Genomic DNA, 21,605 nt, shown 5'->3' with positions numbered 1-21,605 from the left:
CAAAACACTGGCCAGACCGGTCAGTCTGCAAGACGAACAATTACTCTGAAAATAGTACGCTCTATTTTGAAGAAATTCGAAGGACCAGGGTAAAAGTTATCCTTCAAATTGTCGCATTACATCTACGAACTGCCTGGTGTAGCCAGCCAGTTCTGAAAAAAGGAAAGCGCACTTATAATGGGCTTGTTTTGCCTGTGCATCAACACTTTATTGCAGACCAAAACGTTTTAAAGACAGTAACAGCCTGCTCAATACTCACCATAAACACACGCAACACCCCATCTGCAGCGTGAGTGGCCAGGTACTTGCAGCCTTTGGAAAATACACATTTCGTCACTGCTGCTAGATGCTTGTATACCGCTACGTTTGTCTTTCGAGCATTGAACTTTGTCAAGTCACGCCAAACAGCAATCTTTTTACCTTTATGAAAGATACACGGAAATAAATGAAAGTGATATCCATAAAAGTGGACATAATGTTGGAGGTCAAAACCAAAAGGATTGACTAGTAGATTTAATGGAGTTTAAGCAACGATGACTGCGACGACAACGAAAACGCCGGAAAACAATAGGTTTAATGAGCGAAAACAATCGCTCTGCGCGTGCGTTTTACATGTTGGTACATTTTTTTGTCGTCGTCTGCAAAACAACAACGTGAGATGACCACATTTAAGGTTTTGTGGAGAACGTGAACGCATGACGGCAAACTTTTCATTTGCTTTCTTAACTTGTACGCCACTCCTACCAATTTGGTTCCTGGATAGTTCGCCATTTTTGTGAAAGCTTGATCGAGTTGAAATAATCGCCAAGTAGCACAAATGGAATAAAGTTATCATGTATTTTCGGGTGACGTTTTCGTTGCCGTTGCCGTCGTTGTTGCTTAAGGTTCCTATAGTCAGCGACGCAACGCGACGTTTCTGTGAGTTTATTTACACTTAGACCCATATAACATTGAAAAGTATTCACTGATACCACCATACTCCCCTGGAAATGGGATTTTGTTCAAACCCTTTCAAGGGTAAAAATTCCGGCTACTCGCCTCGCAAAAAGAAAAAAGTTAAGGTAGAACAATGATTACTGGAAACGTGTGGTATGCTGATAAACCTGAGTCTGCATTTTAATGTCATGCTGAAAATATCAGGTTTAAACTATTCTTTTAGATTGAAGGGCAATACCACACTATGTCCTTGTATGATGTTCATGAAAACGTTTGACTTCCATTAAACGGACTTACGTCCGCTACTGAAAGAATGGACTCATACCTCCTGATTCGTTGACAGTTTCCAAATATTCCTGAATTGAACGAAGAGAAAGAAAAGTGACATTACTATAACTTGTTTCATTGTGACAAGAATAATTGCTCGGGGGATCCTTACTGGAAATCAGAAAAGAGATAACAGAACTAATGTATCCCCAATATTATCACCACTCCCAACTCTCGCAAGCTTTCGTTCGATGAATTTTTTTGTGCAGTGAACAGCCATCTTTTAAATTCGCAATTGACTATACGCAGCACTTCAAACACTTGAAAGGAAAAATGACCTCGTTGAGTTCTGGTCCCTCTTGGTTCCTCTTTGTGGCGGTAATGTGGTCATATTGCTACAGCATCATATGCATAAAGTGAAGGCTGTGTGGTAATGAGGGTAAGGATTGGCTCACATGATGATGGTTATTGTAATGATCATCAGGGTTGTCATCTTAATGACGGCGATAGTGGTAGATGTTTGCTTTGATATTTGATTTTCACCTACTGAACAAGGGTGAGAAACTATGGCGTCAGTTTTAAAATTCTTTGTCCCCAAAATGGTGCTGTTTCCTTGAGTATATACACTATTGTTCTAGTAATTTATTTCGCCGTCCTACTTATGATAAAAAAAAAAAACGTTCAGTTGTAGGGACTGAGATGTATACTGGGATAAATTGAGTTCCACGTTGGAATTGAACACTTTTCATTGATTGGAGCATGTTCTTGATCAAATTACGACCAAAATGGCTCTGCAATGGGTCGTGTCGGTCATCATGGCAACAGAACTTTAAAACTTGGGCCTCAAAAGAGAAGTTCTAACATTTTTACTCTCCCGCGCCCTTTCTTCACTTTTCTCACTTTGAACGCCTGATATAAGAGTCCCTCCTATAAGGCACATTTTTTATAATAAAGTAACTTACCCGCGCCATGGTTGCACAGTGGGAAATGTCTGGCTCGTTGAGACACAGCTGAAGCACCAGCTCGGGAAACTGACTGAGCTGTTGGGCATTGGCCCGAATGCAACAGTACACATCCTCGATGATGGCTGATTTGTCTTTGCTGCACTTCAAAGAAGCCTAAAATAATTTAAGGGCAATGAAAGTAAGCATACCTCAACAAAAGATGACCGGTGTTCAGGTGGCACTAATATTTCTATGTAAACTGCGGAGCATTTCTTTTTTTGTTTTTTTTTTATGTTGAAACACCATGAAATTTCCATCTTGACGTTTCTGTTATTTTATTTTTAAATTTAATGTTGTAAGGGGTGAGCCAAATTTAAACCTCCCTCCGATAAAGTTTTAACGACTTCAAAATAAACAAAGAAATCAAATGATAACATTTCTGGAAACGGTGCGCAGTTCACAAAACCAATTGCTTTCTAACTATTAGATTGACATAATCTATTTTCAAGTTGAATTAGACCATAAAATCAAACTTGTATAGCATGTTACCGTTTCCCATCAGGTATGCTTGTCTACCGTTCACGTCTTTCAAGTTCAGCAGAGCCCGTTCACTTTGTACCATTACACCATTACAGGTATTTATTCCACTAGTAAAAGGATAAAAAACTGAAAAAAACATACTATTTATCTGATAATCTAATTAACAAATTACCTCAGAAAGTTCCAATGTCAGACCGAATGTTTTACCAGCTTTACACTTCGCCATGAGAAAAGGAATTTGGCATACAATCTGCAAAAATTAAAGATACGTGAAAACAGGAGTGACACAAGTTACTAGAGCTTTTCCAAAAGAGGGGCTAAGCTGCAGTGATCGAATGCTCGACCTGATGTCATGCGCGTAACTAATAATGTGCTACTGTAGCATATTTCACAAAACGTTACAGAGATACTTCAGACACTAAAGGCATGGTTTACCAGCTTATTATGCATAGCTGTGACTGCAAATAATGACACATCATTATCATTCATTCACCAGGCTTAAAACATATCGTCACATTTATTCCATTGCGCATATGCCACACATGACATTCCAATCCTAGCATTATGCAGGAAGTTTGTCCCATGAACCAAGTTTTAATTTATAACCTTGGCTCCCACGAGACTCCTGTAGCTCAATGGTAGAGCATCCGAACTAGTAATCGGAGGGTCTGAGGCAGTTGACTCCTAATAGGAGCACTTGGATTTCCTTTTATTCCTTTGTGTGCCTGTGTCACTCAGTGAACAATACATCATTATCAAGAAACTCGTCGATCTTTTTTGCCATTCGAATTCTAGCAATGTGACCTACTGTCAAACTCCAAAGGTTAAAATATTTAGGGCAAAATCAATGATGCGTTTCTTTAAGTCAGAGAGTAATCCTGTGAGTATCTCCAAGATTAATGCAATCACGTAATTACTGGAAATAGGCCAGCTTACTTAATTTAGAACTGACTTGATAAATTCTACTAGAAATTGCAGAAACCACCATGCAAGGCAGAAGGACAATGCCGCGCTTTATTTAACATGTTTTTTTTTTTTTTTTTTTTTTGAGAAAAGGAATCCTTTCAAAATTATGCAGCAGAACGTTTTCTCGTTGCAGGCATAAGCCACAGTGAGAGGGATACCACGTGATGCTAACATTTAATAAGCTAAATCCATTTAACGATGAATTTTGCATTTTGATTATTTTTTATTTCTAAATTCTCTTCGGTGTCCGTTTAGGTGTCTTACAATGTCTGATATTTGATAAAATAACCTTGTTATTTTTTTGCTTTTGGGCAAAGAAGGCCAACTGAAGGTGATCAAGTCGATAGGCGCCAGGGTAACAAGCGATGGTTGGCGAGAAACTGCTCCGAACAAACAGTTGGCAAATGGTTGGAAAAATAAAAGCTTGACAAAATCCTTATGACAGCTGGCCTCTTGTTTGGACCTCCCGTCCAATCCAAGAAGAGTAGAAAGAGTCTTAAGGGTGTCAATGAATGGACACTTTTTAGAAAAACGCCTTATTATTTATCCTGTATTTGCAGATCTTTAATTGTGATAATTGCTGTCAGTACATTAATCTGGTGACGGCCAACAATCAATCATCTTTATTATTTCATCAGTAAGTGAACATTAAATTTAAAAGTTTATTAAATGTATAAATACAGAGAAATGCAACTTCTTTTCACTAAATACACTGGACCGCGGGTAGCGAAGGCTAATCGAAGCGGACAGAGTAAGACAAGAAGAAGATATAAATAAGGGAGTAGAATATACTGAGACAATTGCAAGTTTGCCAGTGTAAATTAAAATGCCGTGCAAAACAAATGAAATCTTTGAAAAAATGAGTCAAAATTCTGACTAGCTATGTCATTAGAGCATTGGAGTAATATAACGATCCATTCGTACACGCCATTTTAGAGCCACTTGTCTTGGGACAACAGCGAGGACAACAAATTTGCCTATTGCTTTCTTGCTGCAATCTGCAACGGAGAATTCATTATACTTTCAAAACGAAAAGTACTTTGAATTAATTGTTGTTGTTGTTGTTGTTGTATTTTTGCGTTTGGTTTTTGGATTTCTTCAAGTCATCAAGGATTTAAACTTTTGTCTCATAATTTTTACGGGAGGCTCCTTAAAACAAAGCAACACACTTCGATAAAATGCAACCTTGCGTGAATTCAAGTAGTGTGTTTTTCACAGTAGGCCGGATAAAAGAGGTTTTCTCCCGTTGAGGTTTAAATGAACCATTTCCTTTTACACAAACAGGAAGAGTATAAAAGTGTCGAGCACAACATTGCTCAAGAGACAGATGTAAGAATAAAACAAAGTCGTGCATTTCGAGCGCTTACAAGAAAAATTCATCAGTTTTCTCTTTAAAAGTGCGCTTTTTTCTTCTCAACAGGGAACAGAAGTCTATAGAGACTTTGGAAAATGAATTCAACTATCGGGATGCTTCATACAGAAAAACCTGAGCTAAATACTTCACTCAGCACACTCGCCTTTACGTATTGCCAGAATTTTTCGCTGAAAACAACCGACATCGTCCTTGCTGTAGCTCTTTACAGTCTAATCGCCTTCGGTGGATCGTTTGGTAACATGGTAGTTGTTCTTGTCATCAGGCGAACACCGAACTTAAGAACGGTTTGTGGCGTGTTGATCGCTAACCTAGCGATGGCTGATCTTCTGGTGACGGCCATAGCAGTGCCAATGGTGATATCGGGTCTACCTTATGGTGTTGTACCACAATGCTCATTGAAAGCTTCAAGTTCTGCCTTGATACTCATTGGGCGTTGTTCGACTACTGCGTCGCTTCTGACGTTGGCCGCATTGAGTGTTGATCGCTGTTGGGCGATTGCTAGTCCTCTGAGCCACAAACTGAAAATGACTTCTTCAAAGATAAAAGTGGTTTTGGTGTTTATATGGCTCGTGTCGCCAATAATACCCTCTCTGGAAGTGTTTTCTAGGATACCAAAACAGATCCTAATGCGTCTCCAGACTGCCGGGGTTGCCGCTTGCTCAATCGCTATTGTTATGGGTGGGATCGTCACATTCATAAAAGTGAGACGTGAGTGTTCCAAAATACGTAACCTTTGCGAAAATCAAGGAAAAAGCCAAATCTCGGGTGACTTAAGCGAACGAGAAAAGCAAGTTGCCAAGACTATTGCATTAATTGTAATTCTCTTTTCTCTTTGCTGGGTTCCAATTTTGCCTATTTCTGCGATATTTTCAGGTCGTTATACAAGGCTACACTTTTGGACTGGATTACTTGGCCTTGCCAACTCTGCTCTAAATCCATGTATATATTTCTATCGACAAAGGAATTATCGTCTAGCGTTCAAAGAATTGGTTCGGCTAGCGCTATTATCCAGTGCAATAACACGAAACAGCTAGAGACATTGAATCTGTATCTGTAAACCACCTACAACAAAATAAGCTTTGAGAGGTCTTTTGTATTTCTCATAACTCAAGATAAGAAAATATGTTTCTCGTTTACTGTCCAAATTGCTGTGAATCTTTAGGAACAATAGCTAACAGACTGCGAGCAATGGCAGCCTTGGAATTATTGAATGGAACGTGTCTTAGAATCAGTATCTTTTTGGGCACTATATTATCAACGTCTCTGCTTTTTGCAGAGACAAACGTTTTAAAAATCTCCTTTAAACGTCGGTAGTTTTATGAACAGGTTCAATGTGAAAGTTCTCGACTGATGTCCCGGTGTGACAAGTAACGGAAAGATAAATTTTCTTTTACAGTTCTGAGGTGCTTCATGGGGTCCCGTAAACTGAGTTCGCCATACGATACATAACATTAAACGTAACCTTCTCCAGTATTGTGACTCTCTTAAGAGATCGATCTTTATTATTATTTCGGTGTAAAAAGTAAGTATTTTGCTTAATTAACCGAACTGCTTTTATGACGTTCTTAATTCCGTATATTTTACTAATATTGTCTAAGCCACTTCATGCATACTGTATGTAAAAGGGCGATTTCGCGTTGCATGATGAGTTAAAGTTAAGCAGAGTTTCTACGTAAGTGACTTTTCCTAATAAGCTCTCCTTTCCAAAATACAATAAGCTGGTAATGAACTAAGCTTTTTACGATAACATATGAAAAAGTGATTAAAGGGACAATTTCTTCTTTAAATAAACAACGTGCTTATTGAAAGAAAATGAAATCCATTAAGCTAGTCACATTTAGCAATTGGCGAGTTTTTGTGTTAGTGCTGGCGTTAGTGTAAGCATCTTTCTATTTTCACGTTTTTATCAAGCAGCCCCCCGCGGTGACAAATCATAATATTCCACAACGCAATTTGTCGTGACGCACGTCACTGATATCAAAAGGAAATATTTTTTTGATGCAGCACTCGCTTGGGAATTCGTTGATGTAAGTTTGAAACTGTGAAATCTCATTAAATAGAAGAAAGATCCTCGCAGCAAGTACGCAACCTAAGCAGTTGCGAAAAGAAACTTGAACGGGATTCGAACCCTTGACCTTGGCGATGTCGGTGCAGTGCTCTACCAACTGAGCTATCAAGCCAACTGGCAGCTGGTCATATTGTAAGTTCGTAATATACCCCTGAAGGATGAACAAATGAATATGAATATATGAAACATCATATATTGAACTGCGGATGAAAGATTTAATAGAAGAAAGATCCTCGCAGTTAGTACGCAACTTAAGAAACAAATTGTCAATTTTAAGAAATGGTACACTGGAAAATAAAACTAGTCTGGTTTAATTTAATTCTTTGAAAGAATCGGCGCTTTTAAAAAGGTTTCAAATGTCCTAATGCTGTTGACGTGATTTCGGGAATCGTCGATCAGGCCACAGCTTGATCCAATATAGAGGGTGGAAAATAACACCACAATAAGGTTTATTTGGCTTTTTTCTCCCTTTATCAATTTCTTTCTGTTTCTTGTGATATTGTAGATTCGTGGTGCCATAGACACCCATTGGGGACCGGCTGGATATTATAACGAATATTTAAAAAGAGAAACAGCTCAAACCTCAACAAACTCGTTCCACATCTCGGAGCGTATCAAATGGTACGGAAGCTCGCTTAGTTTGCGCAGATTGTATCTTGTCTGCATCTCTCCATCTTCCATTTCCATTCTTTGTGCCACATCTGCACTTAAGATCAGTGGTTGGTCTGCTACCATTCGATGAGCACTTCTTATGGTTCCATTTTTGTCTGTGTATGGCTTTGCTTCTCGCGCCCACCTTATTAAAGATAAAAAAAACAAAACAAAGAAAAAGCAGCGTTTTCGTCAAGTTGCCTGTATCTGCTTTTGACGTTTGCTCGTCCTCTTTATTAGGGATAGCATCAGGCTTTTTGACATTCAACATACAAATGTTTTATGTTGCTTTCATAAGTAGCATTTTTTAAGATACTACTGTGTAGGTCAGGTAAGGAAAATTACTTCAAATTAGTAAAAAGGCCAAGTTCGAGAGTGGTGTCTTTAAAAATCATATTGCAAAATTCTGCTCCTACAAATCAAAAATTTTTACAGATGTTTTTTTTTTTTTTGGATACGGAAAACATTGCCCACCTCCAGATAAACGTCTCAATGAAAAAAGATTCAAACCTGACGTAACCGTATGTCTTCGCTATTTCAATACACAAGACTTTCAAACATTGTCATTCTATTACTTTTTAAGAAGCGTCGATGGATTGCCTTATCTGGACAATAGCTAGCCTCCCTTAGAGTCGTTTGTAGGGGAGGAGGCTAATACTGCTCCTATAGAAACAACCACGTAGCGAGGCTAACCTATAGCATGCGAAAGGAGAATTCTCTACGCACATTATCCACCTTTGAATTTTATTACAGTTAAATTTCTTCAGAACGCAAGTTTGCTTCCTCGGTGGATAGTATATAATTAGTATGTTAAGTCTTCTTTACAGCACGGATCAACTTGTGTATGTAAGCCACCGTTCACTGAACTAGAATAGAAGCCTGTTGTAAGAACGCATTTTCCCAAAATAAAGCCTGGATGCTTCTTCTTCACACTCCTTTGAATTTTTCATGACCGTTTAAATATGTTAGCTTTACGGTGCGGCTCCAAGCAATGTATAGTAACAAAGGCATGCAATTCTTGCTACTTTTGGGTCAAAAATCGTTTAAAACATCAAGATATCTACCTTCCATTAAAGTAGTTTGCTAAGTCCCTGTGAAGTGAATCTGTGAAAGGCTTGTCGCTCAAAAAGTAGTTCCTTGCCGCTTCTAGAAACAACCTGTGGTACCATTTGTATACCACGTGACCATCTGCAGCTACGTTGACCAGATATCCACCTGCAAGGAATCATAATGGTGATATGCGAAAACTCAATATCATCCTCCTCCGTAAAATTGAACATATATTTTCTTATGACAATGGAAATATTCGAGTGTTTCTAACGAAAGATGACAGCAGTAGCTGCATGGCTAGAAGCATTGTCGTTTTTTGTCCGGTCAAATATTAACCTACCTCTACCCAAGTGGTTTAAGGTTTTTCCCTCAGCCGAACGAAACGAAACAAAAAAATGCTCACCAATGAAAGGCATTGGCACTAAGAATTCAAAACGTCTTCTAAAAACTCAAGATGACAAAGCGTCAAAGAACAGAAGTGATCAAAAGCCAGATGGAAACAAAAAATCTTTAATTATAGAGGGTTACCGAGAAGGATACCAAACGAGAAAAACTCAAAAAATGGCAAGCAACAACGACGCTCATCTCACTTTATCACCGTTAAAGGGGAAATTTCACGTAATTTTCATCGTCGCTTTGATTAAATCAATGGAAACCTTGAAATAATGGTTCAATTTTGTCATCATTACTCTACTAGTGCACAAAAACTAAAAGTGATTCAATTTGCCTGCAAAATGGCCGGGGTTAAAAACGCTGACATCTCGAACAAAAAATGGCCAGTTTTTTTCAAGTTCTTCGTCATGCATATGCGGGAAATCACTAAAGGTTGATTATGATTTGTTTTTCCTCCGAGAAATATGTGATATTCTGTTCTTGCTACTCAGTAACAACATTTCAAATTTGAGCAAGGCACGGCAAAATTCCCGTGGAAATGTAAGTTTCGCGACAACGCAGTTTTCAGCGGTAATTTGTGAAATAAATTCTCACCTAGGTCGTTTCTGAGTCGCGTCCATAGGAGTGTTGGTAACCTTCTAATAGGAGGCACGTGATATTTGAAAACCTCGTCAGCAAGGACTATATCGTCACAAGATAGAATGTCTTCCAGCTCGGATTTCGTAAGCCCTGTTTTGGAGGCAGTGATGTAACCAAGGGCTCGACGAACGAACTGCTCGCCGTGCTTGGTGATTAAGCTGTGAGGTAAGGAACCAATAACAGACAATTTGTTAACCATGAACGTTTTTTTTTTAGAACTAAATAACTTTCCCAGTGGAGGTTTACTTCTTCAATTTTCGTCCATATTTGTTGTCAAATTGATTGAGAGCTGACCGTTCAAAGGAGCGCATTTTTTCGGATGGTGTAATTTGAAAGTGTCACAAAGTTTTTGAGTAGTTTTTGGCCAAGTTGGAAAAACGTTCTTGATCATAGCTTTTCAAAAAGGTATAAAACATGACAGCTACATCAGGTAATCACGTTACTGACAAGCACAAAGACTGATACATTGGTCTAATCTTGTTTAAGTCATATGAATTCACATTTTTTACAGGATTTAACAAATAAAACCATAGGCTTGCAATGGAATTTCATCCTATGAAGTTTACAGAAGAGCAGTGTTACGTTCTCTTTGTTATAGAAACTAATCGCCGAGTCGCCACCAAGACAGCACTGGAATCAATGTCAATCTTCTCGCCCTTTGCTTCATCGTTTTCCAATCGATCAGCTCTGAACTGAAGTTCTTTTAAAAGTTCATTTAGACTAATAAAAGGGACTAATATAACAAACTTATTACCGTTCAAACAGCTGTATAATCAGCTCGGTAGCTGTGGGTCTCAGTTCTTCGTGTGTGCCTGTTGTGAATGACTTCCATCGAAGGGCGGTGTCACATGCTAGCTTCATGTACAAAGCGGTAGGTTTGCTGCAGGTTTCCAGAACATGTCTTCTTTGCTCTTGTGTTAGTCTCCTGTGAAAGGTGATGACAAAAGGAAGTTGAACATCAGATTTGAACAGAACAGCACAAGAGATAGTACATTGAAATCACTAAAGAGAGGATCAGCTTTCTTTCACCTTCTCTTGTATGTCGTCACAAACTGCAGTTAAGGTTGTTCTGGACAACTTTTACTCAGCATTGTACGACTAAGCTAGTGTCTGAATAAATCACAATTATTCAGTACAGAATTGAAACAGAAACAAAAACAAAGACGAAACAAGAAACAAGAAAGAAGAGGAAGAAGAAGAAGAAGAAGAAGAAGAAGAAGAAGAAGAAGAAGAAGAAGTTAAGCTATTGGTTGATACCTCTTTTCGTTTTGCAGCCTTGTATCTAGAATACTTTCAGCATCACTTGATTCCAGAGATGATACCTATTCACAGAAACAAAAAAACTTTGTTTATATGGAAGACTGGAAATCGACTACCGTTACGAAATCTGCTGATCTTTAAACATAGGACAAGAAAGCTGTGAAATATAGATTCATGCAAAAAAATCACTTGATCAATTTTTTAAATGTTTCATGGGATTTCGAAGCTATGATGCTGTGCAACTGGATAAAAAAAATATATCACTTGATAAGAATTGTGGCATAAACGCAACATACCTCAAGATAGAAGTCAGCATTGTTCTCTGGTTTCACTTTGGTCTTCAGTACAGAAAGGCATCCTCCAGTGATGGGCAGAGTGCTAACTACGATGTGAACATTTCTTGGCAAACTAATCGGCAGCCATCGTAGCGCTCGTGCATCATCTTGGTCGGACAGTTGATCCAACGAGTCCAAGAACAACACTGGATAAAGAAACAAAGGATAACTTAATTTAACTTAAGCTTTGAATATTGATCAACAAATGTTGACTGTTTAAGGTGATTCCCCTGTTTTGCACTGCGCACCTCTTCTGCGCACGACGGTTGACCCTTCTTTTTCCTTTAAGTCATTTTCTCACTGGCCATTTTTATGAAGACAGTACACATGCAAACTCAAATAAATTTAATGAACGAACTTTCTACAGTACCTGTGATCGGGGAGCTGCCTTTTTTAAACTCGACCCAGTCTTCTCTTGTCCGTGAAGATTTTCAAACAGGATTTTTGCGCTTTGAGGATCAATAGTTCGACAACGAGCGCGGTGACCCCCACTTTTTAATGCATGAATTTAAATTACACAACGTTATCTGCAATATGTCTTGATTTCAAGAAAATTTTAAAATTCTGCTTTAAAATATTTTGATTTTAAGGCTGTAAAGAACAAGTCTTTAGATAGTGCTGGGTATGTACATATGCAGAGAATTCTTGATTTTGTTACATAATGAATAGCTCTTATAAAACTAAGATGGTTTAAAATGTATTTCAGGGTCTTTATTGTTGAACTTCTCTAATAACTTAATCCAAGTAGTGCCTTTTTCAGAAATTCTAGTGCCCCTTTCTGCTTACTAGGGTTATAAGTTATGAGAACCTTGTCGGTCGCAAAGTTGCTGTAAAGGCCATCCATGTTGTGCAAAAACGAGCCCGGTGACCCTTATTTTTTATTGCATTTTTTTAATATACGTAACATGATTACCAACTGGATAAAGTTTGAGAAATTTTTTATTACTTGCTCTTTTAAGGGGGAATCACGTTAAATTATAAACTGAGTTAGTAATATGTCTTTCCCGTTCTAGCGTACATTGATCTTCGTATGTAATGTATTCATAGCTACTGCCAACGCTTATTTCTTAGCAGTACGCAACGACTATGAGTATGAATACTTCGCCAATCCTCTTTGATGGAATTCTAGTCCATAATCAATCTTGTTTACTAACTTGCATTATTTTTTAGCTGATTTTCATTGAGTAACAATGATGAAGGTGTACACTGATCTACCTGACTAAGGGAGATAATGACGAGCAATGTATAATTGCTCGAATTACAGTGAAAACAAGACTTAACCTACCATATCGACTTTCCAAGCAGTGCTATGGCACTTTTGCTTTTTTCACAGTTTATTCACTGAGTCGAAAGGGCTATAAATCTCTCAGTCGTCGTCATTTCCTATTTCTGCTTAAGTAAATTAAAAACTCGTTTACCTAGTGGTCTTTCTGGCGTAGCCCTCTGAAGCAACGAGCGGAATTTGGCAACCAGGCGGTCGTAGTTGTCTGTGTTTAATGTGGACGTATCTTTGAACACCAGACTCATCTGTATCGACGGAGGAGAGGAGGTACATGGAAAACAACACAGTGAGAATGATGTTTTCCTCCGAATGTACCCTAAACTTGGATAAACCAGATTACCATAGCTATTTTTTCTTTTTCTTTATTTTTAAAACTATTGCTAGCCTTTAAGGACGAACGTTTGACATTTTCGTGAACATTTTTATAGACAGATCATAAGCAACTAAAAAGTCCTAAGCTTGGAAATCAGAGCTCTTTTTTGTTGTTGTTGTTTTGTTTGTTTATTTTTTTTTGACATCGCTGAACAACTTTCCTAGTCCCTCATTTGCAGTAAGAGAACACGATAACAAAATCAAAACCAAAAGCGATTCTGTCACTGCAACTTCTCCACCCATGCTGGCTCTGGTTGACCCTTCTACCAGATGCTCATTTGTGAAATTGCTAGACTTTGTCAGTTTGATGTTCGCAATTAGCAATGCAGTCTATGAGATGCGTGCTTTACTATTTTTCTTCGTGGAGAAATAGACATGTTGTTGGCTATGAAATCATATTTCCTGGTGTCCAAGGATTTTCCTGATCACAGGAGAATATTAAAAGTTGAGCTCATAACATATTTATCAGAAAACCGCTTTGTGCACTAGCGTTATATACACTGGTATATTCAGATTTCACATCTAGTCTTGCTCCAAACCAGCAAAGGCACAGGAGGGCGTCTGCACTTACCTGTTGACAAAGGCTTCTTAGTAGAGACCTAACGTCTGTTGAGGAAGGTGACGTTCCGATATATCTTACCAGATGGATTGGCCTGAAAGTTTGACAAATGATTTATTTACTTCTATACAATTTAAAACCGGAGAATGGACAAAATACCAGTTTGGGGAAGCAGGAAGCAATTCGATAACAACGTCGCTAGTATGGTAAATAAAGGAGTGATGCTTGAAAGTTGTTATCCTGGAAACTGAAAGTAGACGGAGTGCTATTGTGCACCTAGCCTTTCAGACATTCGTAATAAATACATATATTTTATTTTCGTGACAAAATGCCTCAAGGTTCACGACACTTAATACATTGGAAGCCTCTTACCTTCCTGTATCGACCCCATTCCAGTTCTCAAGAGAGGTGGTGAAAGCCTTCGCCAAGAGAGAGGTTTTGCCACATCCAGATACACCATGGACAATGAAGGGCTGATGGATTACACAATGTAAAATACAGAATCAAGTTGAACATTCAGTGGAGATAAATAAATATACGAACCTACAGTATGCAGGGAATTAGTTGGATTATTAGCGAAGAGGTGGGGTTTATCGCCCTCATCAGTGCGATGCTGACTCAGATCTTAGATACAGAGTGTTACTCGTCCCTACTTTTGTTTGCTTCAAGCTGTCAAGATAATTTCTCTCCATTAAAAAAAAATTTGTTTCGCTGATTTGAAGCCCATAAGTTTGGCTGTCTTATGACTGTCAATGTTATCCTCCCTTGTAAATGAAATAAAGTCGTCGATATTTATATTAGAGTTGCATGGATGCTTTACTGTTTTCATATGTGTTACAGACGTTCAAAGGACTTAATTAACGAATATGGAGATCCTCTGGAAGAAAGAGCATGGCATTCAATATCCTTTACTTTAAAACTAACCTTCGTGGAATAGCAATCACCAAAATTTGTCGTGTAGCAAACGTCTTGAAATTAAACACCCCAACCTTCCCGGTAATGCATCTTAAGGATGCTTGAATATTTTGGTTTTTGCGGCTTAGCTTTAACCAAATGTCGGTCAGGAGACCAAAATATATAAACAATAGCCTCCATTTGGCGCAAAAATATGCTCAGATATTTGTCCGCGGACATTATGTGGTTTATCGACCAGCAGGTTTATCTCTTCATCTGTCACAAAAGCAAACCGCTCCCCCATCTTGACATTCATTTTAATTGCGAACTTGACGCTTCTTGAAGTTTTTGAAATTGGTGAATATCACTTGGGGAATATCCTCGGATATTCCCCAGTTTTAGCTGGGGTATATTCGGTCACGTGAGGCGTTTAGACCAATCGCGTGCGAGCGAAAATATTTGATGGATTATAAAAGATATTATAAACAACAATAGACGACCAACCTTTCCACCGTCCTCTAGCTTTAGATAAGACTCAACCTGAAATGTGGAATCATAGGACTTTTATTTCAGGCAGCCAACTGGATATAAAACTAGTGATGCATTCGGAACGGCGTTTTATTATCCAGCACTTTTTAGTGCTGTTCACATTATTCCGAAAAGAGTACAAATATGATGCGATATTTGTACAGCATATTATTTGTAGTGTAAAAAAACGGTTTGGTGGTTATTCGAACAGTAGAAAACCATTTGCGCGCTCGTTAAAATACAGCACAACTGATAAAAATATACAGTGATTCTACACACCAAAACATCTAATAAGATAAATCTATTTTTCCAAGAAGTTTTCTGTCTCAAGATTCAGTAGCACTAGGTAAGGAGTTTTTAAAGCCCACTTGCGAATGTGTTTCGGGCGAGAAACCTGGGATTCACTTACCCGCTATTCATTCATTTTACGTGAAATTTAAACAAAAACACATTTCTCAGACCCGAAAGGTCTTTGAAGAAACGCATTCATTGTCTTTTAAAAGTTTAAGGTATGTCAAGGACAACAAAAAACGCCGAGTATTTAACTTGAAACAAAAAAAGAGTCAGCTGGAATGTTGAAGTTATACCTTTCTCAAAAGTTGTGCTCGCCCAACAAATGCTTCTGTTCTCTTCTTAGTGACCGTCACATGATGAAGAATTTCGATGTGCAAAGGATCATCAATCACACGATGTTTGGCCACAGCTGTAAAAAACATCGAGTTAATCAAAATTAAAGCAAACAGATTCAGACACCAGTTGATCAGGATTCAGCGCTCTGCACACGAATTTGTCGGATGATAATACCATGTACCTTTTAGATTAAAGGACTGCTGTCATCCATGGTATTTGATCATCAAAGCTTAAGGTTTCTTCATCCAGTCACTACATAAGGTTTCTATTTGAAATGTGTTACTCAAACTTGAAGGCAATGCATAATAATAATAATAATAATAATAATAATAATAATAATAATAATTCTAATGATAATGATAATGATAATGCTAATGATAATGATAATGATAATGATTATGATAATGATAATGATAATGATTATGATAATGATAATGATAATGATGATGATGATAATAATAATAATAATAATAATAATAATAATAATAATAATAATACTGTATACGTATGACAAATGAATTAAGAGGACAATCTAACCTTCCTGAATGCCATCAACCATCTTCTGGCAGAACTGATCACAAAATGTCTTTATTTGTTCTTTATTTTTGAATGTGTTGATACGTCCCTCTTCTGTCACTTCAAAATTAAGACTGTACCTGTAATTTCGCAGAAGAATAATTGTACAATTAGGAGCCTGTAATCCGCAATATTCCTTTTAATTTTGGAATCTGATTTAAGGCGCGCATAACTTCTTTGGGCATCTCTTACATTCCATAGATGATTCTTGATCAGCTCCTGCACCAACGGGCTGTTTAAAGAAAAGGATCACAAGGACCCAAAAATCTGTTGGACATACCGTGGAGCCTTAATTGGGTTCTAAATTTGACTAAGTCTAGATTTACTTAGAGACCATGGCAAAAATCCATTAATCCTGGTAAACCTGATAATCCTGGTACTCTAAAGCGGAGCACTAACTGCTTTCAGGATTTTCAGATTAATAGTCGATCATCCTATAGATGGTTATCGAGGTTTCTTTTAAATGGAATCTCAATTAAATTCTTATCTTTTCCTTCGTGTACTCAACAACAGAAGTTATGGACAACTGTATCATTCAGGTGTAAAAAGAACGGAATATGATGTAAATGGATGTAAAACTGTAACATGAAATGTGTAACCATGCAGTGGAGTCTCAAAGGAATGCTTCCTTTTTAAATTATAGAAACGACTAACAACGGTCCTGAACCCACTGTTCCCAACCATGGAATGCTTCCGTCTGTGGCACATAACGAAAACAGCCCTCGTTGAAAGCGTTAGGATCACTGTTGTCAAACGCTTTTACGTGTACGCCCACGTTGGCTTATCAGGCTGCATGAGGCTGAACCTGGAGAAGTTAAAACATCGCACCAAAAGAAAGCTGACTAACTACCAGCGCGTTTCTATTTATTTTATTTTTTTTGTAATCCTTAGTTACCGTTGATCCAACCATTTTTACATTATATACAAGAAAAACGCATACCTGCATATGTTGCTTGCAGGCACAAGTTCTTGACAGTTATCTTTAAGCCTCTGCAGCAAAGCTTTTGCGTCATCTCCATTTTCACCTCCAGACTGTGAATCTACAAAGCGCTTGGCAAATTTATTGTTATTGAGGTCAACTTCTTCTAACCCTCTAAGCGATCGAAGAAACAGAAACATGTATTGCGGGTCCATATCCTCTCCTCTCATACCAGTAGTAATTTCATCCTCGGTTACTGATATCTTAAAATCCTCTTCCGTCATCGTGCTCATGGGGAAAGCTTTGAAATCGATCTGGCTCGCTGCTCTCGTCAAAGCGTCTTTCATTGTTTCTATTGTTTGCCACCATTGGTACCTTTCTTGTTTTCCTTTTGCCTCATCTTCATCGGTCTGGTTTCGTTTATATGCGTGTGGATAGAACGTTGACACCGGCTGTAGTACATACACCGCAGGTACACTATTTTCATCCAGTTTATACCATTTTTGCAATAATTCAGATGCGTTTTTTCCCCCGCTGTGGCTCTTTACGCTTCCCAAGAGCATCTCAAACACATCTTTGTCGATCTTCACTGGAACTGGTCTGTAGCCATACTTATCACCAATGATGCAAACCATATACGGCCCTATAGACTCCCTCCTAAAAGTATAAAGATGGAGTTGTCTCACCTACTAAGGGCTGCACACGCTTCGATTGACAGTCAATTAAAAGCTACGCAACGTGAAAGAAAATTTTACAATAGCTGTCAAAATTTTCCGCGCGCTGATTGACGCGAGCAGCGTTGTCTAGACTCTTATCGTCAACGAAAAATCAGCCAATCAGATTGTGAGATTAGAAACAATTGTGATAAAAATTTCTTTTTCTATGTTGCGATAACATGGCTCTTGAAAATAATGAAAAAAGGTATTATTATTTCCGCGGTCAGTTTTGCTTTTAAGTGTCACAATTGATAAGGTACCTATTGTCGTCAATTAAACTGCATTTAACTGTATAATTACTCAGACACCTGTTCATCACTGATAATAAGTAAATACCTAAAGTAAACATACCAATAGATAGCACCTAGTTAACATTACATTAAACTGCATTAAACCGCATAATTACATGTGTTCACCTGTTCATTACTGATAACTCAAAAGCAAATACCTAAGTAAACATACCCATAGCGCCTAAAAATGGTGATTAACATTATTTCGGCTTGGTTCAGGAGCTAGGTTTCATTGGTGAATCACATGGTGTGTGACTCTAAATACGTGGGTTGCGGCCTTAGCTGCTAGAGCAAAGCCTTTCTTAATCACCACATTTTGACATTTTAGTTACACTGATTTCTCGAAAACTGACAATTAAGAATTAATTCATGCCTAGCGTACGTATATCGAGTTATGCATGCACGCGGGAAGTTTGAAAAGCACGAGAGAAGCGTAAGAGTTGCTCAAGGCGTAGCCATAGTTTGCTCTTCAAACTTCCCAAGTGGATCCATAACTCGATACAGGTACAGCTAAAAGCATGAACCAATTATTTTATAACATATAGTGACAACAAGTCCTGTACAGGAAAAAACAAAGGTTCTTATTGGCTGGTCACAAACACCACAGTGATATGGTCTGAACGAGAACGTTTCATCTGAAATTGTCAATGAAAATTTGCTTCTTTGAATCAGTTTACAGTCAATAAAAATGTAGACAAACGAATTTCCAAGCAGTTGGAGAAGACTCCAAACGTTTCGTACGAACCGTCAATCATAGATTACGGTCCGTATCAGTGGGACAGTATTGGACATGGGTGACTTTTATAAACTAGGTTATTGTTTCCTTATATGGATAGCGACTTTTAAGTAAAGGTCGTCAACGACAGAGTTTTCCGTAGTCTGTTCTTAGTTTATAATTTGGAAACTGGATCCTTAGTGAGTATTCATATGCAAGCCTACCATAAATTAGTATATTCCTAATCTATATGTCTATTGCGTGTTAGCATACCTCAGTAAACGACTATGGCGTAACGCGCAATCTGATTGGCTACACAGGTGCCGTCTATCGATCGATAGACGGCAGTTTGTCAGGGCGCGCGCGATTTAGCATGCATCATTGCACAAATTTATCAAAATTTATGAATTAAAAAGATTTTTTTGCTTTATAGATCGATCACTGAGGTATGCTAAAACAATTAGACGGCTCGCTATCGGTTTCTATCGCCTTTGATAGCCGATAGAAACCTCGAGCTCGCCGTCTAATTGTTAATTATGCCACATTGTACCGAGTGGAGTCGTTCTAGAGTCTGTGAATAAAATCACAAACTTTGACCAGTCAAATAAAAGCTATTTATAGCAACCAGATATTTATTACTTCGCGGTACATCTAACGGACCTGCGCTGCATGACGTAATAAGATTCATTGTTACCGCGCCCCTCCACCAGGGGCCGACATCATAATGTAAGCTTGCAAGAGCATGAATAAACTTTACCTTTACGGGACTCATACGTTTTTAACATGGGCACTATCGATCACGATAGAAGCTGTTTCTCTTCGCTTGCTAACTTAAGCAGGCAGTTTTGACAAATACAACACCAACCTGCATCTCTGGACTTCTGACACACAAATCTCCACTGCTTGATGTTCGTCCGTCATGTCGTCACGCACCCCCCACCTCATGTCCGCCACACTGAAATTATAGCCCAGCCGTCGACAAAATTCTCGTAGATATGGGTAAACGTCATCCATCAACAGGTCCCTTTCTACCGCCATGTCCGTGAACGTTGAGCTCAAAAATACTGCAATCTCCCTCGTTGGCAGACTCCATCTTTCATCAATGGGAATGTGCCCTTGGAGAAGGTTATTGAAATCTTCCACTAGTCCTTCGTCCTTAGCTTGAAGAAGCTCCTTCCTCTTGCGATGCACAATCGAAGGGCCGTTTTGAAGAATGGTTTTCCATGGCCCTCTTTCCGAACGATCTTCTTCCCATAAGTCAAGCAGTGCTCTGAACTTCTGGTTCGCTTGTATCACTCGATGTATAGTTCCCGCTGGCGATGTGTTGCGGTTTCCCATTTAGAGTGGCGTAAACAATACTACTAAAACTTAGCCACACTTTTGTATATCACTGGATATCGACTACAACAAAGGTACTGAGCGACAAATGAAAGCTGCTTGGCCGAAAATCAAGGAAATCGTCAGGCATCTGCTACCTCGTTAGCCAAACCGTTATAAAAGGCCTGATTTGTAGCCGATTGACTAATAGTAAGCGCAAAATCAGCAAATTCTCTCCAATTTCGACCGGGCCGTCGCATATCTCATGCCGGCGATGTCCAAGTGTTCATTGTTGGCGCATCGTATTTAGCTTGCCATCAAGCGTATTTCCCACCGCCAACTAGGAATCACTGCCGCCGGGTAACAGTCTGCGAAATCATGACTCGATTGTAATTATTCTGTTTGACATAATCAATTCATTACACTCTTTTGTTTACGAAAGTGAACTAAATCTTTTGTTTGGTGTGAATGATAATCTATTCTCAGCCACTCTTAGGTCTTTGAATCCGTACATTCACGCTCATTTGGACAGATCCTTATCTTTTATTCCCGGTAAATATAACAATATGTTACTGCGAAAAGATGTATTTTTCTTCTTTCTTGATCGTATATCTTTTGAGATTTAGAGCTTTATTATTTAATGACGTGCATAAACACACTATGAAAGAGTAAAAAAAGGTAAAGAGGTGAGTAAACAACTGATAAATCAGCCATTGAAGGGGCTTGTGTACATGGCCGTTGACATGGCAATTAATTTCCATTGTTCCTACTTTGGTTAATGAAGTTCTTCCATTCACCCGGAAATAATAATACCTTTTTTCATTATTTTCAAGAGCCATGTTATCGCAACATAGAAAAAGAAATTATCACAATTGTTTCTAATCTCACAATCTGATTGGCTGATTTTTCGTTGTCGATAAGAGTCTAGACAACGCTGCTCGCGTCAATCAGCGCGCGAAAAATTTTGACAGCTATTGTAAAATTTTCTTTCACGTTGATATTGTGGTAAAAAACAATCGAATGTGGTTTAGCGTTGTCTGCACCCTTATCGACAACGATATTCGTCATCACAGTGGTCAAAATTTGTTGTGGACTCACGAGGCGCACCACAACATTTTGACCACTGTGATGACGAATATCGTTGTCGATAAGAGTGCAGACAAAGCTAAACCACATTCAATTTGTTAAATATCAATGGAATAAAAATTAAAAATGACAACGCAAAAATAAAGGCCCATTTCTGGACGCATTATCTTCTCAATCGTGAATTTGATTGTATTATTAATAACAATTATTATTATATTTTTTTTAATTTTTGTTTACAATAGAAAATTTGGAATGGAACAGGTTTGTTCTCTAACTATATCCGGTTTTCCTGGATTT

General features: G+C 38.3%; 2 protein-coding genes across 2 annotated transcripts in view; one reads left to right on the top strand and one right to left on the bottom strand.

Moving 5' to 3' along the window:
* LOC146482275 (telomerase protein component 1-like) overlaps positions 1–21,092 on the bottom strand; it is a 35,734-nt gene extending 14,642 nt beyond the window's left edge. The window contains exons 1-18 of the mRNA XM_085107554.1: positions 19,771–21,092; positions 17,206–17,841; positions 16,227–16,345; positions 15,647–15,762; positions 15,036–15,071; positions 14,010–14,110; positions 13,650–13,731; positions 12,843–12,951; positions 11,386–11,570; positions 11,087–11,151; positions 10,584–10,754; positions 9,785–9,987; positions 8,812–8,962; positions 7,679–7,892; positions 2,860–2,937; positions 2,166–2,321; positions 1,262–1,292; positions 260–420 (exon numbers count right to left, since the gene is read on the bottom strand). Of these exons, the coding sequence (XP_084963680.1) occupies positions 260–420; positions 1,262–1,292; positions 2,166–2,321; positions 2,860–2,937; positions 7,679–7,892; positions 8,812–8,962; positions 9,785–9,987; positions 10,584–10,754; positions 11,087–11,151; positions 11,386–11,570; positions 12,843–12,951; positions 13,650–13,731; positions 14,010–14,110; positions 15,036–15,071; positions 15,647–15,762; positions 16,227–16,345; positions 17,206–17,841; positions 19,771–20,243 (3,087 nt within the window). The 5' untranslated portion in view covers positions 20,244–21,092. The remainder of the gene's footprint in view (positions 1–259; positions 421–1,261; positions 1,293–2,165; positions 2,322–2,859; positions 2,938–7,678; positions 7,893–8,811; positions 8,963–9,784; positions 9,988–10,583; positions 10,755–11,086; positions 11,152–11,385; positions 11,571–12,842; positions 12,952–13,649; positions 13,732–14,009; positions 14,111–15,035; positions 15,072–15,646; positions 15,763–16,226; positions 16,346–17,205; positions 17,842–19,770) is intronic.
* On the top strand, positions 3,929–6,062 carry LOC146482276 (beta-4C adrenergic receptor-like). The gene has a single exon (XM_085107361.1). The coding sequence runs from the start codon at positions 5,103–5,105 to the stop codon at positions 6,060–6,062; it is 960 nt and encodes a 319-aa protein (XP_084963487.1). The 5' UTR covers positions 3,929–5,102.
* Positions 21,093–21,605: the final 513 nt, after the last annotated feature.

Source organism: Pavona decussata, unplaced genomic scaffold (genome assembly GCF_977016875.1).
Source record: "Pavona decussata unplaced genomic scaffold, jaPavDecu1.1 SCAFFOLD_47, whole genome shotgun sequence".
Taxonomy (NCBI): domain Eukaryota; kingdom Metazoa; phylum Cnidaria; class Anthozoa; order Scleractinia; family Agariciidae; genus Pavona; species Pavona decussata.
This window is presented reverse-complemented; position numbering and strand designations above follow the sequence as displayed.

Coding starts and splice junctions, on each gene's coding strand:
- LOC146482276 (XM_085107361.1), top strand. CDS start 5,103: ATGAATTCAACTATCGGGATGCTTCATACAGAAAAACCTGAGCTAAAT.